The sequence below is a fragment of the Callospermophilus lateralis genome, chromosome 18 (assembly GCF_048772815.1).
Source record: "Callospermophilus lateralis isolate mCalLat2 chromosome 18, mCalLat2.hap1, whole genome shotgun sequence".
In the NCBI taxonomy this organism is placed as follows: Eukaryota; Metazoa; Chordata; class Mammalia; order Rodentia; family Sciuridae; genus Callospermophilus; species Callospermophilus lateralis.
In genome coordinates this window covers 54853263-54877927 of record NC_135322.1, presented here as the reverse complement: position 1 = coordinate 54877927, position 24665 = coordinate 54853263, and the positions used below count along the sequence as shown (strand labels likewise).

General features: G+C 47.3%; 1 protein-coding gene across 2 annotated transcripts in view; it reads right to left on the bottom strand.

Annotated features, from left to right (window-relative positions):
• Window positions 1-1706: 1706 nt before the first annotated feature.
• St3gal2 (ST3 beta-galactoside alpha-2,3-sialyltransferase 2) overlaps window positions 1707-24665 on the bottom strand; it is a 54299-nt gene continuing 31340 nt past the window's right edge. Inside the window, exons 1-7 of one of the 2 annotated variants that reach the window (XM_076838519.2) lie at window positions 24510-24598; window positions 17066-18400; window positions 13882-14075; window positions 9470-9649; window positions 7353-7398; window positions 6994-7113; window positions 1707-5432 (exon numbers count right to left, since the gene is read on the bottom strand). In XM_076838519.2, the coding sequence (XP_076694634.1) occupies window positions 5259-5432; window positions 6994-7113; window positions 7353-7398; window positions 9470-9649; window positions 13882-14075; window positions 17066-17404 (1053 nt within the window). In that variant the 5' untranslated portion in view covers window positions 17405-18400; window positions 24510-24598 and the 3' untranslated portion in view covers window positions 1707-5258. Of the gene's footprint in view, window positions 5433-6993; window positions 7114-7352; window positions 7399-9469; window positions 9650-13881; window positions 14076-17065; window positions 18401-24509; window positions 24599-24665 lie in introns of those variants that run through there. The other variant, XM_076838518.2, reaches the window with a different exon arrangement.

Here is a 24665-nt window from a genome sequence, read left to right as displayed (position 1 = left end):
CAGACAAGTAGTGTGAGTTGCAGTCCCAGCTATTCTGAAGGCTAAGGCAGGAGGATTGATCCCCTTCCAGGGATCAGCCTGAGCAACATAGTGAGAACTCGTCTTAGAAACAATTCATTGTAGGACTGGGGATGTGACTCAGTGCTCCTGTGCTCAATCCCTGGTACCAAAAAAAAGTCATTGTTTTGTCCACTGTTTGGCTGTGGGAGATTTTTGTTCCATAGAGGGTGAGTGTATGGCAAAGCTGTTGCTGTTGGTGCATGGCCAGAGTCATGGCCCCTGCGTGAATGGACAAGAACAGAAAAGGTCTCCGTGGGAATGGATGTGTGTGAGGTTGTGAAAGACTGAGGGCCTTGTGGGAATGTAGTGCAGGAGAGAGGATGCAAGTGCACAGCACAGCTGGGCGTCTGGGAGAACTTCAAGAAGGGGTGAGGGAGGAGCAAGGTTACAGTGAGAGGCAAGGGGAAGTGGTGTGGTCATGGGGGCCAGGCCTACATGGGAAAAAGTGGGGCGGGGGGGAGAAGACAGGAAGCCAGACAGTGGAGCAACAGATCTGCTCTGAGCCACAGAGCAGTGGTATACAGAGTGCAAAAACAAAACTACCATCTGACTCAAAAACAAGTTGAGTGTTTCTGTGGATGAGCAATGGAGCAGAAATGCCAAGTGGTGGGCAGGTCTGAAGCCGAACACTTGCTGGGCCCAGTACAGAAGTGGACTAGGCTGTCAGTTAACTGCTCTGAAGGCCAAATCCGAGCAGCCCCCCTGCTTGGAATCGACTCAGTATACAGTACTTCCCCTGCCCCTGTTCAGGAGTCCACCCATACCTTACTTACTTTATGTATTTATTTGAGTCATTTTTGTAATGAAGATGCATTACAATTTTAATGTATAAAAAGAAAAGGTAGGGCTGGAGTTGTGGCTCAGTAGTAGAGTGTTCACCCAGTTCACATGAGGCACTCACTGGGTTCAATCCTCAGCACCACATAAAAATGAAATAAAGGCATTGTGTCCACTTACAAGTAAAAAATAAATATATATTTTTTTTTAAAAAAAAAGCAAAATCAGCAAAGGATGACACTGACACTCAGACCCTTCCAAGTGCAGTTACCAAATGTTTTTTCTACTTCACAAGCTCTTTTCTGTAGAGAAACCATCCTGCCAGAAACTGCCTGCATTATTCTCAGGAGCAGAAGCAGGAAAGGTATTCATTCTGTATCCTGAGGGCCATGCTGGTCTTGATACCAATGGTTCAGCAAGCTTCGGGGGCAGAGAGGGATCCTCTTGCATTTTTGTGTGTTGGTTGTTACCCAGGCATAGACTCACTGCAGAAGCTGTTTTTTTGTTTGTTTGTTTGTTTGTTTGTTTTTTTCTTTTTTTTTCCTGAAAGAATGAGAAGGAACATTGCTTTTTAATTCACATTCAAAAAAGAATAATTTGATTTTTGAAAATATAGTTTTAGGACTTTATCCTTCCCCTCAGTTAATAGAATGATGCTTTTCTTATTTTAATGAACAAATCACAGGAGATAGCTCCTTGCCTGCTGAATGGTAGTCTGCTACTCTTCCTGCTGCAGGTAAAATACTTAATTGCTTCCCTTTGGAATATAGCCAGCGTACCTGCAGGTGTGTATTACCCACCCCACCCCAGGCCATAAAGCTAACACCTTCTCTCCAAAGACCTACCTACTGTTTTAGATTGTAGATTGCTTACCCAAATATGGCACCTCTTCCAGATGAACAGCACATAACCCCTGAGAAACAGGTATAGCCTTGGGACTTATTTGGCACCAAGGAAATGTGAACTTGGCAGAAGCTGTAAAGAGGCAAGTGTGGTTCTTGAGGTTCCCTTTTTCTTGCTCTTGAGATCCATTCTAGATGGTGCCACAGCACACCCATAACCTTCAACCCCAGGAAATGCCTGATCCTCTGGCCACCCTAATACTAGTCCTCACAATGGACAGGCCCCATTGTATGCAAAATTCCCAAGGAGCTCCTCCCATTGATCCAGTGACAGTCTTTCATTTCCAAATTTTAAAAGTCTTCATCATGACAGGGGGGTTAAATAAACTAGATGGAGAAATACAAAACCAAAACTTTTAGAGACCAGGGAATTGAGGAAGAAAATGGCATCTGCTATGTAGATGATGAAATATTACACTTCTCACAACCTAAGGTAAGAAGATAAAAAACTCAAAATAGGAATAATTACAGCCTTAGATGAGATATTTAACAAAAATGTTGGGAACACACACATATACAAATAGGTGAAAAAAATATCTTTAACAATAAGGGGAGCTAGAAATTATGAAAAAAAAATCTATCTAAAAACAAACTACAAAGTTATAGAAAATATAAAATCTGAATACATCAAAAAGCTACTACTATTAGGGATTTTTACATTTAGTTCTATGATCCACTTAACATTTATTTTGGTGAATGGTTTAAAGTATAGATCTAATTTTGTCTTTTCCCAATGGTTACCCAGTTATTACGTGGAAATTTATCTAAGCATTTATCTTTTCCTTAGCAACCTTCTAGGCTGGGGGAGGTACTCTGCCTCCTGATGCTCTCCCAATGGCAGGTAGGCTGTGTGCGCCCTTCTGTGTAGAACCTGCAGTGAAATGCAGGCCCCTGTGGTATGGTGGGAAGAGCAGGCTACAGATTGATGAGCCATGCCAGAGCAAGGAGGAAAACCCCCGAGAAATGAATTCATCCCAGAGAGATGGAGATGGCCCAGCTTTGGTATGTCCAGATGCACTGAGCCTCTCATGGATACTCTGCATTTATGAAAGTTCCTGCCAGGAATTCTAACAGATTTCTCTTTTGGAGAAAACTGAAGAGGTGGTAATGGGTTCATTTTTAACCAAAACACTCAGATTTAAGTGTCTTGGGGACTTGAAAGTGTGGTTCATGAAACCAGGCTCACATGTAAGAGGTGGATATCTGGGAGCCATTTTGCTTTCCCTTCATATCTTCTTCAACATCCTTAGTCATTATTTGGTCACAGCTCCTCACTCCCAGATAAACCTATGATCATATACAGAACAGATGACTATAGGTTTTTTTTTTTTTTTTTTTTGGTTCTTTTTAATTCAGAAAGAGAAAGGGAAGGAAATAAAAAAAAGTTTAAATAACTATTGCAGAAAAGGAGATCTGGGCTGGGTGCTGGGACCTACCTCTTCCAAATGAGGATTAATGATTTAAACAAAAGAAAAACAACAAAAAAATAAATTATTCTGCTCAATACTGTTTGGCATAATTGCATTGTTTTTCCTCTTCTCAACACTCAAAACAGCCTCTTGAGGAAGCACTGAAATGAGACTTGCAAGAACAGCTGGTACCTTGACTCTCCCAAATGGTGAGGGCACCCTGACAGGCATTCTACCACAGCCCTGGCCCCACCACACCCTCTCTATGCCTCCTGCTTTTGGACCTGCAAAGGAACTGACTCAATGTAAGTTCTTAATATATTAATTTTTAGGTTCAATGCCCATTACCCTGTCCCAACCTCCATTCTTTCCAATGGATGACTGTCCCCCAGTCAACTAAAGCAACTGAACCAATGGCCAGAGGCTGCTAGTTTGTGTCCACTCGCTAAGAAAAGGGTGGTATTCCTGACGTTACTTTTGGGAAGAGGGATCCTTTCTATGCTGTGAGGGCTTCACAGAAGCCCTTTCTCCCTGCTAAACATCCCCAACCCTGAAGGTGAGAAAACCATCAATAGCTTCAACTACTAGGGACTTGAGATGGGGCCAGTCATGTAAGTAGATTTCTAGTTGTAACCCCTGGTTGTTGGCTTCCTAGCCCTTCTAGAGCTGGAAAGGAAAGTGGGTTAGAGTGAGGAGGCCGGAGGCAGCAGGCCAGAAGTGCGGGCAGTGGGGAGGCATGAGGACAGCAGCAGGTCCGCTACTCCCCAGGGACACTCTGGGATGTCTGCAAGGTCTGCTTAGAATTGTGAAGGAATCTTGTTTGGGTGGCCATATCCGGCAGCTTTAGGTTAACTAAAGTATGAGCCCAAAGCAAATTCCACCCCCAAGCAAGAGGCTTGCTTCCTGCTCCTCTTTGGGGTGATAGGTGAAAGAAGAAGGCGCATGCACAGGCAGCTGGGCTCTCCAGCCTCCTTCCCCACGGGCTGTTCTCTCTCCCAAGGCCAAAGACCTGGGCATGTTGGGAGTGCGGGGAGGGAAAGGGAGAGAGGAAGTGGACCCAGAGAGACAAGCAGGGCCCCAATACTAGGGCAAGTTTTCTGATGTTTTTCCAGAGCGACAGGTTGGCTGGTGAGGAGGCCCGGGGCTTAAGGAGAGCCACTAAAAAGGTTGTTGGTGAACAGTAGAAGCGAGGGCACGCGTGAGAAAGAAGCACCTTACATGTGACCTGACAGGGCTTCCTGGTTCCCCATCCAGTCCCTGACATCTCTGTTATGGAGTTAAGCCGTAGGCAAGGTCCACCCCGACAAGGGGCGAATACAATTTCCTAGTTTCTGGTGAGACACAAAATGCCCTAGTCAGAGGACATAGCAAAGGGCGGCCAGAGGCAGGGAGGGAGGAGGTGGAGGAGGGCCCCACGCGCCCGCTGGGTTTTCACCATGACCGAATTTTCTTTGGTGGGTTTGCACTCACCCATCTGGGCCTGATGGAAAAAGGACATGTGCAGTCTAAAATGCTCTCGGATTTGGGGACACAGCTTTTTCCCCCGGGGTGAGGCACACTCTCTCCTGACCCCCAGCCAGCCTCGGCTGACGCCCCACGTCCCCAGGGACCCGGACACGCCCAGGCCTGCGGCCCCTTCCCGCCATTTCCTCCTCGGCGCCCCAGGGGTAGCTAGGCCCGTCAGCGACAGGCCTTTCTCTGGTCGCGCCTGAGAACAGTACTCCATCGAAGCTCCAAGGAGCCTCTACTTAAAAAGCGGAAAATAAAACCTTATTCAAAAGCAGAAGGGATGGGAGATTGAGCGGCCGCCCGCCCGCCTCCGAAGGCCATTGATTGGAGGAGACGGGTCCCAGCGACGGAAATTCTCCTTGAGTCGCATGATTGGCTGGGAGAAACAGAAATTCCGCCCAGTTGCAGAGCTGATTGGTGCCAGGCCTTGGCCGGCCCTCCAGTCTCATGATTGGCGGAGGACAGCAGGCACTCGCTGGGCTGCAGTATGATTGGTCCACACTTGGCCTGGCGTTGTTCCTGATTGCCTGGTTGACGCCCAAAGAGGGAGCGCGCCTCGGCACCCAGCGGCGGGGCAGGCAGGGTGGCGGCAAGGCCCGGCTCAATTGCCTCGGTAGACCTCGATCTTGCTGGCTTTGGCCAGCATGTCGATGATGTGGGCTTCGAAGTCCGCGTCGTGTACGCCCGTCTTCCGGAATTCGCCCGCGTACCGGTTATTCTCCCAGTAGTGATGCCAGTTGCCCCGGCTGTCGGCCCCGAACCCGTACACGTTCACCTGCGGGGAAGGGCGGCGCAGGGTCATAGTATGTCAGGAACCACGGTAAAGAAGGAGAAGGGGGCACCGCGACAAGACAGCTCCTTGAGGCAGACAGCTTATCTCTTCCCAGTGAGGAGGCACCGAGACGTAGGAAACACCCAGGACGGACATTATGGACAGACTTGGGGTTGCAGGGGATGGCTCTTCCCTTTTCAGTTCTGCCTCCCCTCCAACCCTTGCTAACTTCCTCTTTTTTACCTTCCTCTTTTTTAAGATTTGTATGTGTGTGTGTGGTGGTGGTGGTGGTGGTGGTGGTGGTGGTGGTGGTTGTGTGCTGGGGTTTGAACCTGAGCTACAGCCCCAGCCTTACATTTTTTGAAACACTACTTTTCTTTGAAAGCTCGTCAGATACTCAATACCATACATTGAACTTACTGGCAAAAGTGGGTGTGCCAGGCATGAGCACTGTCCTTGATGGCATAGTGAAATGTGGTTCTTTTGAGTAATTTTGTGTGTGTGTGGTGTGTGTGTGTGTTACTTGAAATCCAATCCAGTGCCTCAAGCATGCCAGGCAAGAGCTCTACAACTGAATTACATCCCCAGCCCTTTTAAAAAATGTTTTTATTTTGAGACAGAGTTTTGCTAAATTGCCCAGGCTGGCCCTAAACTCGAAGTTTTTTGGCCTCTATTTCCATTTTAGATTACCACATCCAGCTTAACCTGCATTTTTAACAGAATAGGCCTAGGCTCAGGGCTGTGAGACACAGTCATCCCAGGTTTAAACTTGGGCTTTTCCCAAGTCAGACTGCAAGTCACTGGGAACTTTTTGCTTTTTAAGAGACAAGTCTTAAAAATTATCCAGGCTGGCCTCAAACCCCTGGACTCAAGGGATCCTCCTCTCCCAACCTCACAGGTAGCTGGGATTACAGAGGCCACCATGCTCAGCTCTATGATTGTGTGTGTATGTGTGTGTGCATGTGTGTGTGCACATACACTATACTGAGAGTTGAAACTAGGGCCCGTGGGTAACACTACCACTGAGCTATATCCTCAGCCCTTTCAATTTAGAGACAGAGTTATTAAAAGTTGCCCAGGCTGCCCTCAAACTTTGTGATTCTCCTGCCTCAGTCTCCTGAATATCTGGGATTGGGGCTGGGGATGTGGCTCAAGCGGTAGCGCGCTCGCCTGGCATGCGTTCGGCCCGGGTTCGATCCTCAGCACCACATACAAACAAAGATGTTGTGTCCGCCGAAAACTAAAAAATAAATATTAAAATTAAAAAATATATATCTGGGATTATAAGTATGTTTTTGGCTAACTCACATGGTTTCTGCTACAAAAATGCTTTCCTTGGGCTGGGATTGTGGCTCAGTGGCAGAGCACTTGCCTTGCACATATGAAGCACTGGGTTCGATCCTTAGCAACACATAAAAATAAATAAAATAAAGGTATTGTGTCCATCTCAACTAAAAAAAAAAAATGATTTCCTGTGGAGGCACTGTTAAGACCTGAGAAGGTCTGATTCCCTGTTTGTGAGTCCTGCTGTCCCTTCTACCTCCCTAGACTGGGACCTACCCACCTCATCACACACATGCAGGGCAAAAAAGAGCACCAGCATCCCTGTGGAAGGGTACCGCCCATGATGCTCTGTCCACCTGTCATGGATGTACTTGAAGAAGGCTGGGTTGTAGATCTGGACCTGGGAGAAGAAAAAGTAACAGGGATATGAGAGGTTGTAGGGACCAGCCTCTGAGCAACTACTACCAGTTCCACTGTGCTTGTCAGGAGACCTGAGCCTGAGTGCTCCTTGGTCCCTGTGGCCTCTTAAGAGGTCAGCAGATGGGAATTCTGAAGGTTCTGTAAGAGCGCTGGGGCACACCTGAACCACAGTAAGGTCAGCACAGTTTCCACGAAAAAGGGGAGAGAGGGAGAAATTACCTTTTCTTTGTCCACTCGAAGGAAAGACTTCACTGGGGCATAAGTGCTGCATGAGGACAGAAAGGTAACATTTCAGATGGCTTGTGAGACCCAGAGATCCCTCTTTTCCCACTCAGGAGTGATGACAGCCTCACAACCTCCAGGCTGCTTCCAAATTGCTCTTCTGTGGCATGTTCATCTGTGACAGTAACTTGATCAGAAACCTTCAGGGGCTCCCATGCCATTTGAGATAGAGTAGGGATGTTTTAGAGAAGCCCTGATGCCTTCGATAACCCAGCCACAACCCTTCTCCCTCAGCTGTCTTCTGGGAACCCTCCACTTCGGTTTAGCTGATCATCTCACACCTACCGTGTTTGTGTACTTCCTTCGGCCCAGAATGACCTTCTCTCTGCTTCCCTCAGGCTTGGCACAAACACCTCTTAGCCAGCATGGCTCCTGTAATCCACACTTCCTTCTCTGAGTTCCTATAGCTCCTCAACTCTACAGCACTGATTTTAGCCCTCAGTTTCCCAAACATTACATGTTGAACATCTTAAGTCAGGAAAGTATAATTTATACCAATTTTTTTTTATATATATACTGAGGATTGAACTCAGGGGCACCTTGCCACTGAGCTACATCCTAACCCCCCCTTTTTTATTATTTCTTAGCTTCCCCCAACCCCCCTTTTTTATTTCTCGAAACAGGATTTTACTAAGTTGCTTAGGGCTCATTAAGTTGCTCAGGCTGGCCATCCTTGAATTTGCAATCCTGCCTCAGCCTCCCTAGTCACTGGTATTGCAGGCATGTGCCACTGTGCCCAACTCAACTAATTTTTTCTGCTTAAAAAATACATGACTGTGTCTCAAAAAAATAAAATAAAGGGAGATAGGAATGTAGCTCAGTGGTAGAGCACCCCTGGGTTCAATCCAAAGAATTGCAAAAAAAAAAAAAAAAAAAGATGCATAAAAAATATATGATAACCACAGCCAAAATGTAGAAACAACTCAAATGTCCATTGAGGGATAAATGGATAAACAGAATGTGGCATATGCATACAGCTTTAAGAGAATGAAATTCTGACAAATGCTACAACATGGATGAATCTGAAGAATATCATGCTGAATGAAATAAGTCAGACACGAAAGGACAAATAGGATATGATTCCACTTACTTGATGCACTAGAATAATCAAGCCATAGAGATGGAGAGTAAAACAGAGGTTATCAGGGATCAGGGTTATTGTTTAATGGGTACATGATTTCCATTCAGGATGATGGAAGAGTTCTGAAGGTGGACAGTAGTGACCAGTGCATAACAATGTGAAAATGTTACTGAACTTACAAATAGTTAAAATGGTAATTTCATACTATGTATATTTAGTCACAACAAAATACAAGATAAGAGAATAGACTGGTGGTTGCCTAAGGTGGGGGTGGGTGGAGTGGGGGTGATGGCTAAGGAGTATTCGTTAGATATTTAAATAAAGATCTTTAAAATATGAAAATATTCTAAAATTGTGGAAATGGTTATGCTGCCCTTTTAATATACCAAAAATCACTGGATTGTATACTTTAAATGGGCAAGTAGTGATAATGCTCTTTTAAAAAAATACTGGTCCCCAGCTGTGATGGGACAATTACCCCGAAGAAAGTTCTCAGAAGGCAGAGCTCCCAGAGTCAGGAGCCAACACCTGGGAAGGAGACCAAAACCAGACTGCTTTTCCTCACCTCTTTACCAACTAGAACGCTAGTCAGCAGCATGAAAGAAGTGACATAGAACATGTGGTACCCTCTGCCAACCCACAGTTTTGGGCCTTTCATCCTTAGTAGCCCCTCTTTGGTTTTGGTGCCAGGAATTAAACCCAGGGGTGCTTAACCACTGAGCCATATCCACAGCCCTTTTTGTATTTATTTAGAAATGGTCTCACTGAGTTGCTCAGAACCTTTGAACTCGTGATCCTCCTGCCTCAGCTTCCTGAGCTGCTAGGATTGTAGGCATGCGTCAAAGCACCCAGCTCAAGCCCTTCTTGACCAAAATGTTAACTTCAAGGGATTCTATCATCCACTCCTGGGGGAGACTCTTCCCATGGTGGTCCTGTCACCCATATTTCATTCCCAGCCAGCAAAGAAGCTCACAATCGGATCTGCCCTGTGGACAGGGCGCTGGCAATCCATAGCAGGTCCAGGGCCTTGAAGGGCACCAACACAAAGCTGACATTGGCAGGCAGGTTCTTGGCACTCTCAGGGTACATGAAATGGTGGGTGGTTCGGCTGCCAACATCCTGCTCAAAGCCCACAGTTGGTGCTTGATTCATCCTGCAGGGAAAAGAGGGTGACATGAGAAAAAAACTGCCATGGAAACTGGTAGGCGATTTTTAGAGGACGATTTGGTGCTAACCATCAAAAACATAAATGGATGTACACTTTGACCCAGCAATTCTATTTCCATAAATCTATAAAAATGGTTGCATATGTGTGCAAAGACATGCACATGGCTATTTAATCAATCAAACAATAAACCGGTATATGCATTTTTCACCTTCAGATAATGAAATACAGCCATCAGAGGAAATGAAGGAAATGTATATGTACTGGTAAGAAATAAATCCAAGACAGCTAATCACTGAAGGAATCAAGTGGTAAGAAGTATCCCACTTTTTCCAATATACGTATTTTAGTATCTACTATATGCAGCAGGAGGGAATTACAACTCAGAAAGGAATGAGGAAAAAAGCCTTCCTTCTGGAGCTGAGATGTAGCTCAGTGGTATAGCACTTGCTGAGAATGCATTAAAAAAATAAGTAAATGAATATATAAATAAACAAGTCCAAATGCTAGTCAGGGTGGTGCACATCTTTAATTCTAGCAATTTGAGAGGCTAAAGCAGGATTGCAAATTTGAGGTCAGCCCGGACAATTTAGCAAGAATCAGTCTCAAAGTTTAAAAAAGAGCTGAGGATGTATAGCTCAGTGATAGAGTGCCCTTGGGTTCAATCCTCAGTACTGAAAGGAAAAAAAAAAAAAAGAAGAAGAAGAAAAGAAAAGAAAATGAAGGCCATGAAGGTAGACTTCCCATGGCCCTGAGTGTAATAAACCAAGAAGGCATCCTATCCTTTCAATTTCTGCAAAATACAGGATAATTACAATCAATGCTCCCTTTTCTCGTAATCAACTTACATCCCATGTGAACCAGCTCTAAACACAAATCTGTTGGTCTTGTCTTTTGCTGAGGACACTACTGTCTCCTGAGGACCACCTTGCAGAATCATGACTACCAAGGTCGAATGACCATAACCTGGTCTTCTATTGGCCACAGGGATCCAACAAGGATGGAGCAGAGTCGTCACATGCCTCTAGCTTTTTATACCAGTTCTATAAAATCAGTACAAATATTCCCTGCCCTCACAGTGGCTGACACCATTAGCCAAGCTGGGTGCAGATTTTCTGGGCTGTAAGGGTGTCCACACTGTCTTCCTCCTGCCCCTCACCTGATAGAGCTGAGGAGACAAGGGTTGTGCTGTCCAGAATGCTCCACCCCTGCCAATCATCTCTATCTTCTGTTTCTCTTTTCCTTCCCTTCAGGGACCAGAAGGTGCCTTGGAATGAGAGGCCATAAAGTCTGGATAACGAGTCTCTCTTTTTGTTTTTCTTCCATTACTGATCATTGTACCCCAAAGTGCTCTACCATTGAGCTACATCCTCAGCCCTTGTTTTTTTTTTTTTTAATTTTGAGTCAGGGTCTTGCTAAATTACAAGACTGACCTTGAATTTGAATCCTCCTGCATCAGCCTGAGATTACAGGAGTGCCCTACCACCTCTAGCAGTCTTTGTTCTGAACCATCTTAGTTCTAGTCTGGGTTCAAGCAGACTTCTGGAATCTTCTCTATAGAACCTATAGTGTCCTATGCCCAGAACAGAGATCTAGATCCTGCCCCCATGCCCCAGACCCATGTCTTCAGAGAAACTCCCTCTGCCTCCTGGCTGTCTCCCTCCGGTCTCCTAGTCTTTAGGGTTCAGAGCTACTGTCTCCTAAAGAAGCCCAGAATTATCTTTTCCCTCTCATGAGTAATGCTTAACAGGTTTGGGGCTGCTACAGTTATACACACAGGCACTCATGTCCTGTGGTCACCATAGCTAGTCTGTGTCTGCTGTCTGCCTTCTGCCAAGTCATCCTGGACCCTGTGGAGAACAAAGTAGGTTGGAGAGAAGCCTTAACAGGGGATGGTATCAAAGTAGGTAAGGAACCATCTCTTGGTTGCCTGAAGGATGCAAAGGGGCAAGCAGGAAGTGGAAAAATGTGGGTTGAGGATACTGGCTGAGCAGGAGCAAGGGGTCTCATACTTGTGAGAACCTAAGAAGCAAACTTCATTTCACAAGAGGCCAAGCAGACCCTGCTGATCAAGGGGCTGAGGTTGCCTCAGGCCTGGCTTCTGAAGACCTGCTTTTGCCTTCTCCATGTGCTGGCAGCTAGAGCTTTTGAGAAGTCCCTCCTTAGACCTGGCAGTGAGGCCACCCACCTCCCACCCCTGCAGGCAGGCCTGCTGCAGAGCCTGCTCTCGCCCTACTCTCCTCTATGCTCTGTCCAGGCACCAGCCCACAAAGCTGGGAACAAATGAAGCAAGAAGCCCCAAAGATATTTCTAGCCTCTGAGGGAAAAGGAAAGAACGTGGCGGTCTTCTGGAGTCAAGATGTTGTTTTGAGGTTCTGATTCATTTTGGAGAAGCCAATCCCTGGAAAGGGGCCATAGGATGAGCTGGCTCTCTGGGATTTGGGGGCAAAGCATTCCAAAAACTTTTATCTGTCCGTGGCTATCTCCAGCAGCCAAAAATGCCTTGGGATGGAACACAGGCAGGGTGGATGGACACTCTTTTTTACGGTCTGGTGTCTGGTTGCTTACTCCTTTTCCTTCATATATTCACAGCATGCCTTCTATCTACCGGGAGCTGCACTAGGAGTTGTGGATGTAGCTGCTGGCCATCCGAGATGGGAATAGCTCAATTCTATTTTGAGTTGTCAGCAGGGCTTAAAGGACTTATCCTCCTGGAGGAGGCAGCTGGTAGGGAGACAGGAGAGTAGAGCCATCATGTCAATGTAACTCTCCCAGTAGAGTCTCACACTGGTTCTAGGATGAGGGGCCTCCCTGTTGGTTCTAAATCAAGATAGGCCTCCACTGCTATCTGGTTCCTCATACAGATCAGCAGATAGTCAATTACCATCTGATCATCCCTTCCAGAAGGAAATTCTGGGGTTTGATCCAAAACATATCTTGAGCATGCCTCCTGAGAAGGAGTACTGGTGGATTTGTCTCAGCCTGGCCTGACTAGGCGTCACCTACATGTCATAAGTGGCCAAGATTTTTGGTTTTGCAGGATTTCAAGCCTGGAGCTCATCAACTATCCTGAGGTGTCTCATCAAAGCTCCAACTTGGTGCAGGTGGCTGGGAAGGCAGGTGCTCAGGCATCTGAGAGCATTTCACTGGGCTTCCCAAGTGCTTGATGGCCGCACTGCAACAGCACCTCATTTTCTAATTTCAACCATTGTTTCTGGGTGAAGAGAGAGAGGTCCCTCCCTGGCTCCCATCTCACCTCCCTCCTATTTGAGGTGCCAGTAATTAGGGGATGAGGTAAACTGAGGTAGTTCTGGGGTGCTGGGTGGGGTAAAAGCACCCTTCTCTCTCCCCCGCCCATCACCATTTCTCAATAGGAGGAAGGTCTTGCAAAGAATGTGGAAAGTCTCAGAGACATATTGCTGCCTGGTGTTGCTATGGAGACAGCAACAGTGTCAAAGACAAAGCCCTTCCTTCTGCCTCCTGGGAAATCTGGCCTTTTTGTAATACTCATCCTGAGATATATGGTAAAAACCAGGCAATACCAAGGACAGGGGTGGAAGGATCCCCGTGTGGCATATCCTATCCCTAGCCAGGCCAAGGGAGAAAGGCAGAAGAGATGGGTTAAGAGCTGAGAGCGCCCATGCTGGAACCTGAGTCTACCCTGTGTTCCCTGACACACCCTTCCTCACGCTGTGTCTGTCTTCACTGAACACTCTCTCTACTCTTCTCCCTTCCTCAGGGCTAGGCAGAGATGTCTCTGGAAGTCTTATGAGGATGAAGAGAACAGGCAGTCATCGAGACAGCTTTTTCTGCCTACAACATCTGTCTTCAGTTAGTCTGCTAGAAAGAATCACCTGTTGCTATAAAGCAAGATGCAAGTTTGCCTTGGGGAGCTCACTTCTGGCCTATGCTGAGGGGACCAGGTGAGTAATAAGGACTTCTGATGAGTTTCCACCAAACACCGGCCAGGGGTCTAGTTTCAGCCCTTTTCAGAGGAATTGGAAAGTGAATGTGGTCCTCTAGCAAAGTGAGATTTGGAATGCAACCTCCCACCCACCCTAAACAGACAAGGGACACAACCCAAGCCTGTCCTGGAAGCCTATAGGTGTCAGCATCCCTTAGCACCCAGGCAACTCATCCCCTGACAGATAAGGCCAAGGAGGCAGGGACCCCTTCCTGGAGGCTTGTCCTTACCCACCCTCAGTTCCACGGGGGCTCACCTCATGATGAAATTGTGCCCATCCACGTCCTGCCCGTAGCCAGAGCCCCTCAAGTTGCCAGAGTTCCCCACCACGGCACAGCGCCTGCACTGGTGGGGGTCCCGGAAGCGATAGGGGTTCTCGCCTGGCACAATCTGGAACAGCTTCTCCAGTACCTCATTGGTGTTGTGCGACTTGAACTGGGGCTGCAACATCTGTGGGTGGGGAGGGAGGGCTAAATGGAGGGAGGGCCTCTGGCCACCCCTCTGGGCCCTCCCTTTGAGTTGGAGCCACATAGACCTCCTTGCCCGGGAGGACCCCTCCATTTCTCAAAAGCAGCAAAGTCCTGGTTCCAGTGGGCCTCCTGTTCAGAAACCAGTGCCCTGACAATCATTGGGTTTCTCTGACATGCCATAGAGGACTGGAGGACCAAGCTGCTATTCACCGTGCTCCTGGGGGACCTGCAGTCACAAGGCAGAGCAACTTCCTTCAGGAGTCCTTCCCAATCAGCCCACCTTGGGAACCCCTGAGACTCAGCCTGATGGCTAGAGTTATAGATGACCCATCCACGGTCACATTCATGGGATACCTGAAGCCATTCCCTCACCTCACCCTCAGTCGCCCCCAACTATCAGCTGGAATCCAAGCTACTGATAGATAAAGATTGTAAAATAAGGCAGGACAGCAGTCTAGTGCTTTCTGGGCCAGAAAGGTGTCACACAAGAGTGAAGCAACAGGTGGGGTCCACAGACCATATGCCCCATCAGAAAGAGCAAATTCAGTCCAGCACAGTGGTACATGTCTGTAATCCCAGTGACTGGGAAGATCAAAAGTTCAAGACCAGCCTCTGTAACTTAGAAAGACCATGTTTCAAAGTAAAAATTTTAAGGGCTGGGATTGTGGCTTAGTGGGAGAGCGCTTGCCTAGCATGTGTGAGGCACTAGGTTCGATTCTCAGCACCACATACAAATAAATAAAATAAAAAAAATTCATCAATAATTTATAAAAAATATTTTTAAAAATTAAAAATTTTTAAAAGGGTTGGAGATGTAGCTTAGTAGTAGAGTGCCTCTGAGTTCAATCCCAGTACCTCAAAAAAAAAAAAAAAAATTCAACCAATTCTTTTTTTTTTTTTTTTTTTTAAGAGAGAGAGGAGAAAGAGGATTTTTTTTAATATTTATTTTTCAGTTTTCGGTGGATACAACATCTTTATTTTATTTTTATGTGGTGCTGAGGATCGAACCCAGCGCCCCGCGCATGCCAGGCAAGCGCGTTACCACTTGAGCACATCCCCAGCCCCAAACCAATTCTTAACACATGGAATTATAAGCCCAAAGGGGCCAAATTCCCCAATTTTTCAAGAGAAGCAAAAAATATAGGTTTCATGTGAAATACTCTGATTTCTAAATATTGGTAACTATGTAAATGTAAATACTGGAATAATACTTAGTGGGCTAGACCTGGCACATGGCATGGCCACCAACTGATAATGCTAAAATTGGGGCTTTAAAATGCTGTGGACTGAGGGTACAAGGCAGAGTAAATTCCTTCAGGAATCCTTCCCAATCAGCCCATTTGGGGTACTCCTGAGACTCAGGTCATGAAAGAGCACTTGCCTAGCATTTGTGAGCCCCTGGGTTCCATCCCTGGCACTGCAGGAGGGGTTGGCGGTAGGGGAGACCGTGGAATGGACCATAACCTATGGGGTTTGTGGATAAGCAGGAGCTGCTCAGAAAACCAGAGATCTTTCTGGAAAGGTATCCTGGTCCTCAGACAAGAATTCCCAACTCTGTGGCAAAAGAGGGGAACAGAGAAGCCTCTCGATTGAGGAACACACTTGCTGCTTAAACAGTCACTGAATTCTATCCCTGTGGGCAGGAGGCCTGTGCTGTCCCCTGGGCATCCACCCTTGTCTAGAATATAGAGTTGGCTCTATATGGCCACTGCTGAGAGAGTATGGTCTTGGGCACCATGCATTCCCTGAATCTTTATTTTTTATTAAATGAAGGCTGTGAGTATGACTAATAGACAGGAAGGGCTCCAGGATGCCATGGAAGGGCCTACGGGGTTCCTAGGCACCCTTGCTCTCAGACCCCAATCCTGGGGCACTCTAAGAGTCTGGGCCAGAAGTCTGGGGAGTTGCTCTGATAAGCTGGTCACACAAGCTCATCCTCACATCTTCCCTGAATGTGAGAGAAAGGGTGGGCATCTGCTACCATTTGCCAACTGGGGAAACCGGGGGCTCTTGAGGCCTCCTGTTGGGTGTGCAGGAAGCCTGTGAGCCCAAAGATACCATTCCACCCTTGGCACAGGCAGCACCCAGATGGCCCTGCGAAGCCTGGGAGGCATTGCTCCAGAGATAACGGGAGCAAGGCAGAAGGCGGTGAGAGAAGCAGAAAGGGGGCAGGAACTAAAAGGGCAGGAGGGTCCTGCTGCACAGGTCCCTCATCCCTCCTCTTGACTTTCCTCAGCCCCGGAGGGTAATTTACAATGCTTTCTAGGTCTGCCCAGAGAAAAGTCTTTTTCCAGCAATTGTAAAGAACCAAGAGTAGCCAATAAGGGGGACACAGGCCTATAATCCCAGCTACTCTGGAGGCTGAAGCAGGAGGATTCCAAGTTCCAGCCTGGTCAACTGAGTGAGACCCTGTCTCAAAATAAAAGATTATTTTTAAAGGGCTAGGGATGTAGGTCAATGGTAGTGACTTTCTAGCATGCCTGAGGCCTAGTGCTTAAAAAAAAAAATCTGGATGTGTGGGTCTCATAAGAGTTCTGGAAGATGCAGCAGCACAAGCCACACCCTGGCTGGTCAACACTCACTGGGGCTGAGGGGTGGCTGCCTCTTGCACAATGGACAGGCTTCCCTATCTTCACGTCTTCCATTTGTCCCCACCATCTCACATGGGCTGATCCTCCTGTCTGTGCAACTTTCCTGGACCAATAACCATTTCTAGTCTATGCTGGGCTTCAACAGGCATCAAAAATACTAGCTCTCTCTCCTTCCAGGTGAAATCTTGATCTGCCCTTCAGTTATCTGCAATCCTTGTATATGGCTCCGGTCAAATGGGCCTCCCACTTTGTCAAGGCACGGGAGGCCAGAAGAAGCCCCAAACCAAGAGGGGGATTCTAAGGGTGACTCCAAAACAGGGAGGACGAGCCCTGGGCGAGAGGGCAGCAAAGGGGAGGCAGAAGGGGCCAGAGCTCTCACCATCCACCACCTTTGGACATCCGGGGGAAGATCCATGTTCTCTCTGGTCCAGACAGGTGAGATGTTGCTGTCAAAGTGGCTGTCGAACCAATCGGAGGCACCTGCATCACCCATGCAGCGGCGGCAGGCACAGCTCTTGCCTGAGAGCCCCTCCTTGCTGAGGCGCTGTAGGCCAGCGTAGCCAGGCACCAGCTTCACCCGGTGTGTCCCACCCAGGGCCCCCGAATCCAGGTAGGGCAAGGTGGCCATGCTATGGTGCGAGTAGGTGAAGAGCAGGGACATGATGAACACCAGCAGGAAGGCCACAGAGAGGAACCACACCCGCAGAGAGCACTTCATGGTGCTAGCAGGGAGGCAGCTGTCACCGTGGCCACTTCTTTCCCAGCCCACTGAGGGGCCAGCCACGGCGCAGCCTGTCTATTCTGGCAGCAAGTGCAAAGGGCATAGGGGCATGTGATATGGCAGGGGATCCTCGCCACACCCTCCCTCAGTGTAAGGAGTGGCTCCCCTGTCCCTGAACCACTTGGGTCCCAGCTTAGGGCTTCATTGGTTATCTCTGTCACTAGCTGGGCCACAAAGGCTCTGCCTCTCCTGCTGCCCCAGAGAGGAGGAGGTCAGTCCATCCCAGCCCTCTAGTCCCTTGGGATTGCTGGCTGCCAGCTCTGGGGGCCCCCCTCTTTGGCGGCTTGAAAAGGTCCAGTTTGGAGCAGTCGGGGTCTTTGTGGCTCATGAGCAGACACTGAGGCAGCCCCTCGTCCCCTGCAGCGGGGAAGCCCTGGAACTCTGATTAAAACAGAGAGGACACAGGCTTCAGGGGGCCTGCATTCCATGCAAGAGTCCTCCCCACCTTGGCTGGCACTCCCGTTTAACCCTTCTGCCAGGGGCAGGGACCGGATCCCAGCCCTGAAAGAAGAAAACCAGGAAGCTCCGTGGGTGGTGTCAGGAAATTGCTGCAAAGACCAAGATTCTCCTCGGATTAGTCCCCAACTGCTTCCCATCCAAGGTGCTGGTCCCTTTTCTTAGTAGTCACAGCTCCAACTGCAGTTGCACAGGGTCACCAAGCACCTATTCTTGCTATGGAGTCCTCTGGGGCTGGTAACAGTTGCTGCTCAGTGGGGTGCTGCATCCAAGCCATCCAGGTCAGCAGAGTGTGCACAGAGCTCCCCACCAGGGTCCAGGCCTCCTTCCTGGAGCTGCTGGCCTGGGCTCCGCGGCTGCTCTGTCCATCCCTGCTCTCCTGAGGCCAGGCTGTCCTGCTGTTAGTTCACAGTAGCAGTAATCCCCGGGCAGGCTCCCCCCAACACTTGTCAGGCGCCAGGCTGCCGCAGCATGACCCTGAAATTGCAGAGAGGAAAAAGAATGTGCAGATAAATTGCATACACACAGGCTCTTCCCCAACTCCACCCCCAAGTTCCAGAGGGGACAAAGCTAGCAGCAGAGGAGACACCCACTTAACCAGAGGGTAGACAAAAGAAAGGGCTCTCCTCCCTAACCATCCACAGATAGCATAGCTCTGCATATCTCCCCCTCAGGGGACTAGATTAGCCAGAAACTTCACTTATTAGCCAGAAGGTAAACAAGGAGCAGTTAACTTGATTTCCCTAGAGTCACATGGCAAGTTACTGGAATTAGTAGGTTTAGAAAGCCTTTAGTCTAGCTTCATTTAGTTTTTTCCCCTTGTACTGGGGCTCAGACTCAGGCACTCTGCCACATCCCTAGCCCATACCATATATATATTATTTTGAAACAGGGTCTCACAAAATTGCCCAGACTGGCCTTGAATTTGTGATCCTCCTGCCAGAGCCTCCCCAGTCACTGGGATTACAGGCGTGCGCCATAGTGCCCAGTCCCTAGTCCAGCTTTGTATAGTTACTTTCAGGTAAAACTTAGAGAAAACAATCCAGGGAAGATCCCAGGGTCTTCGAATGCTAACTCTCGGACACAGATCACCCAGGGCCCTCTCAATGCCCAGGGAAAGCCCTCCAGCAAGAAGGAAGGACTGGGCCCAGACCATTCAACTTGCCCCTCTCCTCTCTTGGTTGTGGGTAATGGAACAATCCTTCCTGCTCTGGTATGAGGGGAGAATGTGACTGCATCAGGAAATGGAGTTGCTGGGCACAAGATCCCCTCTGACCAGCCTCCCTCTGGACACCTGCCTTTAGCTGTATATTATAGGTGAAAAGAACGCCAGGGTCTCTGGTAGAGCTGAAAGTCTGAGGCCCATGCTGTCCTGGCACACAAAAATGGGCAGAGGCCAAGTGTAGAGTAGTGTGGATACTGGCCCTCAGGAAAGGAGCTTGAGTCCATGGCATGGGAATCTCTTAAACCATCTCCTCTCCAAATCTGGCCAGTGCTAGTTCTGACAGCCCTACCCTTGTTGAAAGCTCCAGCCTGCCCTTCCAGGGTCCTCTGGCTGCCCTGGCCACTGTAGAGAAGTTATCTTAGGTTCCATGTTTAAGAGAAATCCAGCTGCCCTCATGGTAGCTCAAATTTCTGGGTCCAAGCCAAACCACAAAGCCATCAGGGAACAGAACCAGTCTATTGCAATAGGGAGGGAGGATATTACTCTGGGTGGGAAAATGAGGCTCACAGAAGTAAAGGAGAATGCTTAATGTCGTGACCTCATGAATGGGAGTGAGCTTTGAGCCCCTGTCTGATTCCAAAGCCTAGGCTGAAACCAGGGCACAGAAAGGAGCTCATGAGGGCCAGGGTTGTGGCTCAGCGGTAGAGCACATGCGAGGCACTGGGTTCGATCCTCAGCACCACATAAAAATGAATAAAATAAAGGTATTGTGTCCAACTACAACTAAAAAAATATTTTAAAAAAAAAAGAAGAAGAAAGAAAGAAAGGAGCTCATGAGTTTCTTGAGCTCCTCAGGACAACAGGGAAGGAGAGACACAGAGACTGGCTTCCCAGGGTTAAGAGTGAAGATTTACCCCATATGCCTCACCCAGGCCTCCTGGCTTGAATCCACAGAGACACTCAATAGTGTAACCATGGTCCACTTTATAAATGCAGCCCTTGCTGCTCTGCCAGGGCGACTTTTTATCTATCTATCTATCTATCTATCTATCTATTTATTTAGTACGTACTGGGGATTGAACTCAAGGGCACTCGACCACTGAGCCACATCCCCAGCTCTATTTTGTATTTTATTTAGAGACAGGGTCTCACTGAGTTGCTTAGTGTCTTGCTTTTGCTGAGGTTGGCTTTGAACTCGAGATCCTCCTGCCTTAGCCTTCCAAGCCGCTGGTATTACAGGCGTGTGCCACCTCGCCCGGCTTGCAACTTATTTTTTAAATGGACATTTTTTTTTCTCTCTCTCTGTTCCTCCTTAATCTCTCTCCCTCTTAATCTCAGGGAAAACAGAATTACCTTTCTTTCCCACTTCAGGCAGATTTATCTGTCCCTGAGTACACACCCACCATAGGAATGAAATAATCCAGACTTTGGGGATGGTACTAGAAGATCTCAGAAATGACTATCTCCCAAATTAACAAGTAATTACAACTCCAACAGAGAACACAGGAATGTACCCTTTGAGTCTCCTCTTTAAAAGGCCCCTGTTCCTGCTGATGGGCAGAATCACAGCCTCAGGGTCAAGAGGCCCCAGTTTCTCCTTCGCTAACAAAGCAATAAACCTTCTTTTTCCTTTTTCTCAAAACCATGTCCTTGTTATTAGATTGGCATCAGGGACAAGGACCAAGCTTTTGGCAACAGCAGTTCTGGTTCAAATGTGCCTTTTCCAAAGTTTCTCCACTGAACTCATTTAGCAGATTACGTGGAGAACAGGTTGGGCCCTGCTCTGAATTTTCAAACTGCCTAACACTGAGTTAGTCCATATTGTAAAGCAGTAGTTTGCCATGAGCTACTCCATTTTGAGAGTAAGTGCCAAGGTAGACTGAATCTACACCTTGTTTGTAGAGGTAAACAACCACTACCTGCATGGCACAACCATAAAGCACAAACTGATAACTTGTATGCACCGAAACTAAGTAATTGCCGGGCACAGTGGTATATGCCTGTAATCCCAGCAGCTTAGGAGGCTGAGGGAGGAGGACTGTGAGTTCAAAGCCAGCCTCAACAATAGCAAGGTGCTAAGCAACCCAGTGAGACCCTGTCTCTAATGAAATATAAAATAGGGCTGGGGAGGCTGGGGATATGACTCAAGTAGTAGCGTGCTTGCCTGGCATGCGTGAGGCACTGGGTTCGATTCTCAGCACCACATAAAAATAAAATAAAGATATTGTGTCCACCTAAAGCTAAAAAAATAAATATTTAAATAAATAAATAAATAAAATAGGGCTGCGGATGTGGCTCAGTGGTCAAGTGCCCCTGAGTTCAATCCCAGGAACCACCCCTCCAAAAAAAAAAAAAAAAAAAACCTAAGTACTTGGATATGGCAGCACCCTGACCTCCACCTGGTCACTCATCACAAGCCTTGCCAGGGAAGAATGCCACAGTGATGCACCTCTAATTTCCTGTCCCTTTATGTTTTGGCACAGCATGGTTTCTCCTGCCCATGGTCACTACACAGGGCCCACTCCAAGCTAACACCTTGAGCTGACACTTCAAGCTGATACTCTGAAACTGAAACTGCCATCTGTCCAGCTCTGCCTTGATAACTGCAGAAAACCCTTATCTGACCATCTACAACGGCTCTTTGACTCTGCATTCATATCACTCTCACCTGTGCTTTTGACATAGCATCCTGTAACCCTGTGGCCACCTTAACCCTTTCTCATTCTTTGTGTGTGTGTGTGTGTGTGTGTGTGTGTGTGTGTGAGAGAGAGAGAGAGAGAGAGAGAGAGAGAGAAAGTATGATGTGTTATAGATACTAGAAATTAAGACTGGAATGGAAAAAAAGAACTTGTGATTGCCTGACTTATCTCTATCAGATGACCTACAAATATTCCATGAATCAATCACCACTGCTGCAAGTGGTGTAGCTTGTGAATTTATTGTTATTCAATAAATTCTGACATTGTGGGAAGACAGGAACATGTTGGTCTATGTTAATGGCATAGCTCCCTCACAACACAGCCTGTGGCTAGACATCCTGTAAACAGGAAACCGGGTCACTGTCTCTTTCAGTTCTCCCTTTTCCCATTTCCATGCCCAATATCTAAGAAAAAGAACTTGGCTTTAGCGGGTCCCCCTCCTAGCTCCCTGTGACCTGAGAAGAGTCATTTATGGAGCAGGTGGTCATGGAGGCAGTGAGTTTGCAGACTGGACAAGTGACAGATAGGGAGACCCATTTGTGGATGGGTAGCTCCACTGTGACACCAAAGGCGGGGGCTGGGCAAAAACCTGCACAGGAGGCTTCCCAAGGAAACAGCTCAGATAGGACCACGCCCCAACTCCCCCCCGCCCCCCCCCCATTCTAAATCAACCCAGGGGGCACCTGAAGTAACCCGCTCTGCTGGGAAAAGGAAAATCCCTAGTTCAACCACATACCTGGGAAGAGCAAAGGAATGAATGGAGCCGCTGGCAAAAGCCCTTGTTTTGAGAACTTTACATTCAGACGGTTACCAGGAGCTTAAACTGCTCAATTTGTGTTGAGGGTAAAAGGAGGCACTGGGAGGAGCAAAAAACATCATAGGCCTCTGCATGGGCACTAACAACCCCAGAAATCACTCATGCTGGCCCTCACCTGTCTCGTTTCCACCTGTGAACTCTGACGTCTCTTAGGTGGCCCAGGGCCTAATTGGGATCTCTCCCCTTCTCAGCTTCTCTGATCATTCATAAGCCCATGAACACCCCAGTATAAAGAAATTAGCGGGAGGGTGTACACTTTGGCATCAGTCCCTGGTCTCCATCTGTGCTGCCAGTGGAGAGAGGCAGTACTCCTGGGCCACCTGGTTGTTGGAAGGCTCACTCATATGTTCTTATTTTTGTTTTTTCAGTACTGGGGATTGAACTCAGGGATACCCAGCCACTGAGCCACATCCCCAGCCCTGTTTTGTATTTTATTTAGAGACAGGATCTCACTGAGTTGCTGAGCCTGGCTTTGAACACACCATCCTCCTGCCTCAGCCTCCCAAACCGGATTACCAATATTCGACACTGCACCTGTTTGTTTGTTTTTTTTTTTAAGAGATTGTGAGAGAGAGAATTTTTTAATATTTATTTTTTAGTTTTCGGCGGACACAACATCTTTCTTTGTATGTGATGCTGAGGATTGAACCCGGGCTGCACGCATGCCAGGTGAGCGCGCTACTGCTTGAGCCACATCCCCAGCCCCTACACCTGTTTTTTTTAATTGTCTTTTTGAGGACTAATTCATATATACTAAAACACAGAAGCTGTCCAATGTAAAGCTTCATGAACTTTTACCTATGTGAGCTGCACTGTGCTAGGGATGCAGCTCAGTTACGGGAGCACTTGCTTAGCATGCTGGGGGCTCTGGGTTCAATCCCCAGCATGGAGACAAAAAAAAAAAAAAAAAAAGTGTTAGAATATGGACATTTCCAGCATCCCAGAAGTTCTCTTTGTCCCTTTACCAGTCAACAGCTGATGCTCTATCACTTTTCTGAATTCTGTCACCAGAGGTGAACTGTACCTGCTCTTGAACTTCACATAAACACACATTCATTATGTATTCATTTGCACTTGTCCTTCTGCTCAGTGTAATGTTCCAGAGATTCATTCATGCTGTTGTATGTACCAGTAGTTTCTTCTTTTCCATGTTTAGACATTGAGTTATTTCTAGTTTTTGGCTATTATTAACAAAACTGAACTTCTTGTACAAGTTTTTCCTCTTTTTTTTTTTTTATGGACATACTCATTTCTCTTGGATAAATATCTGGGAGTGGAATTGCTGAGTCATAGGGTGGGTGTATGTTTAACTTTACTAGAAATTATCAAGTAGTTTTCCAAAGTGGTTGTAGCATTTTACATTCCCACCAGTTATGCATGACAGTTCCATTTGTTCCATAGCCTTGATAGTTTCAATCTTTAATTTTAGGCATTCTGGTGGGTGTTTTTCTCTAGTATTTCTACTAGGTACAGAAGAACAGGTATGCACCAAGAGACATTCATCAGAATGCTTTCAATCAATACTGTGTATCAGAAAACTACAAACAACCCAAATGCCCATCAAAATAGAAGGGATAAACTGTGGTATGTTCCTGCTGTACCATAAAAAAATGACTGAAATTCAGTTGCAAACATCAACAGGGAGGAATAACTACTGTGCTGAGCAAAAAGAGTAAATCGTGGATGACTGCCCACAGCATGAGTCCACGAAAAGTTCAAAACATGCAAAGCCAAGCAAGACACCATTTACACCTCTCTCTCTTTCAACAGTGGATTCCTATTATAATCAGCAACTTGGGAGGCTGAGGCAGGAAGACTGAAGTTTGAAGCCAACTTCAGCAATTCTGCCAGACCCTCTCTCAAATAAAATTTAAAAAGGCTAGGGCAGGGTGTGGTGGCACATACCTGTAATCCCAGTGGCTCCCGAAGCTGAGGCAAGAGGAGTATGAGTTCAAAGCCAGCCTCAGCAGTTAGGGAGGACTTAAGCACCTCAGCAAACCCCGTCTCTAAATAAAATATAAAAAAGGGCTGGGGATATGGTTCAGTGGTTAAGTGTCCCTT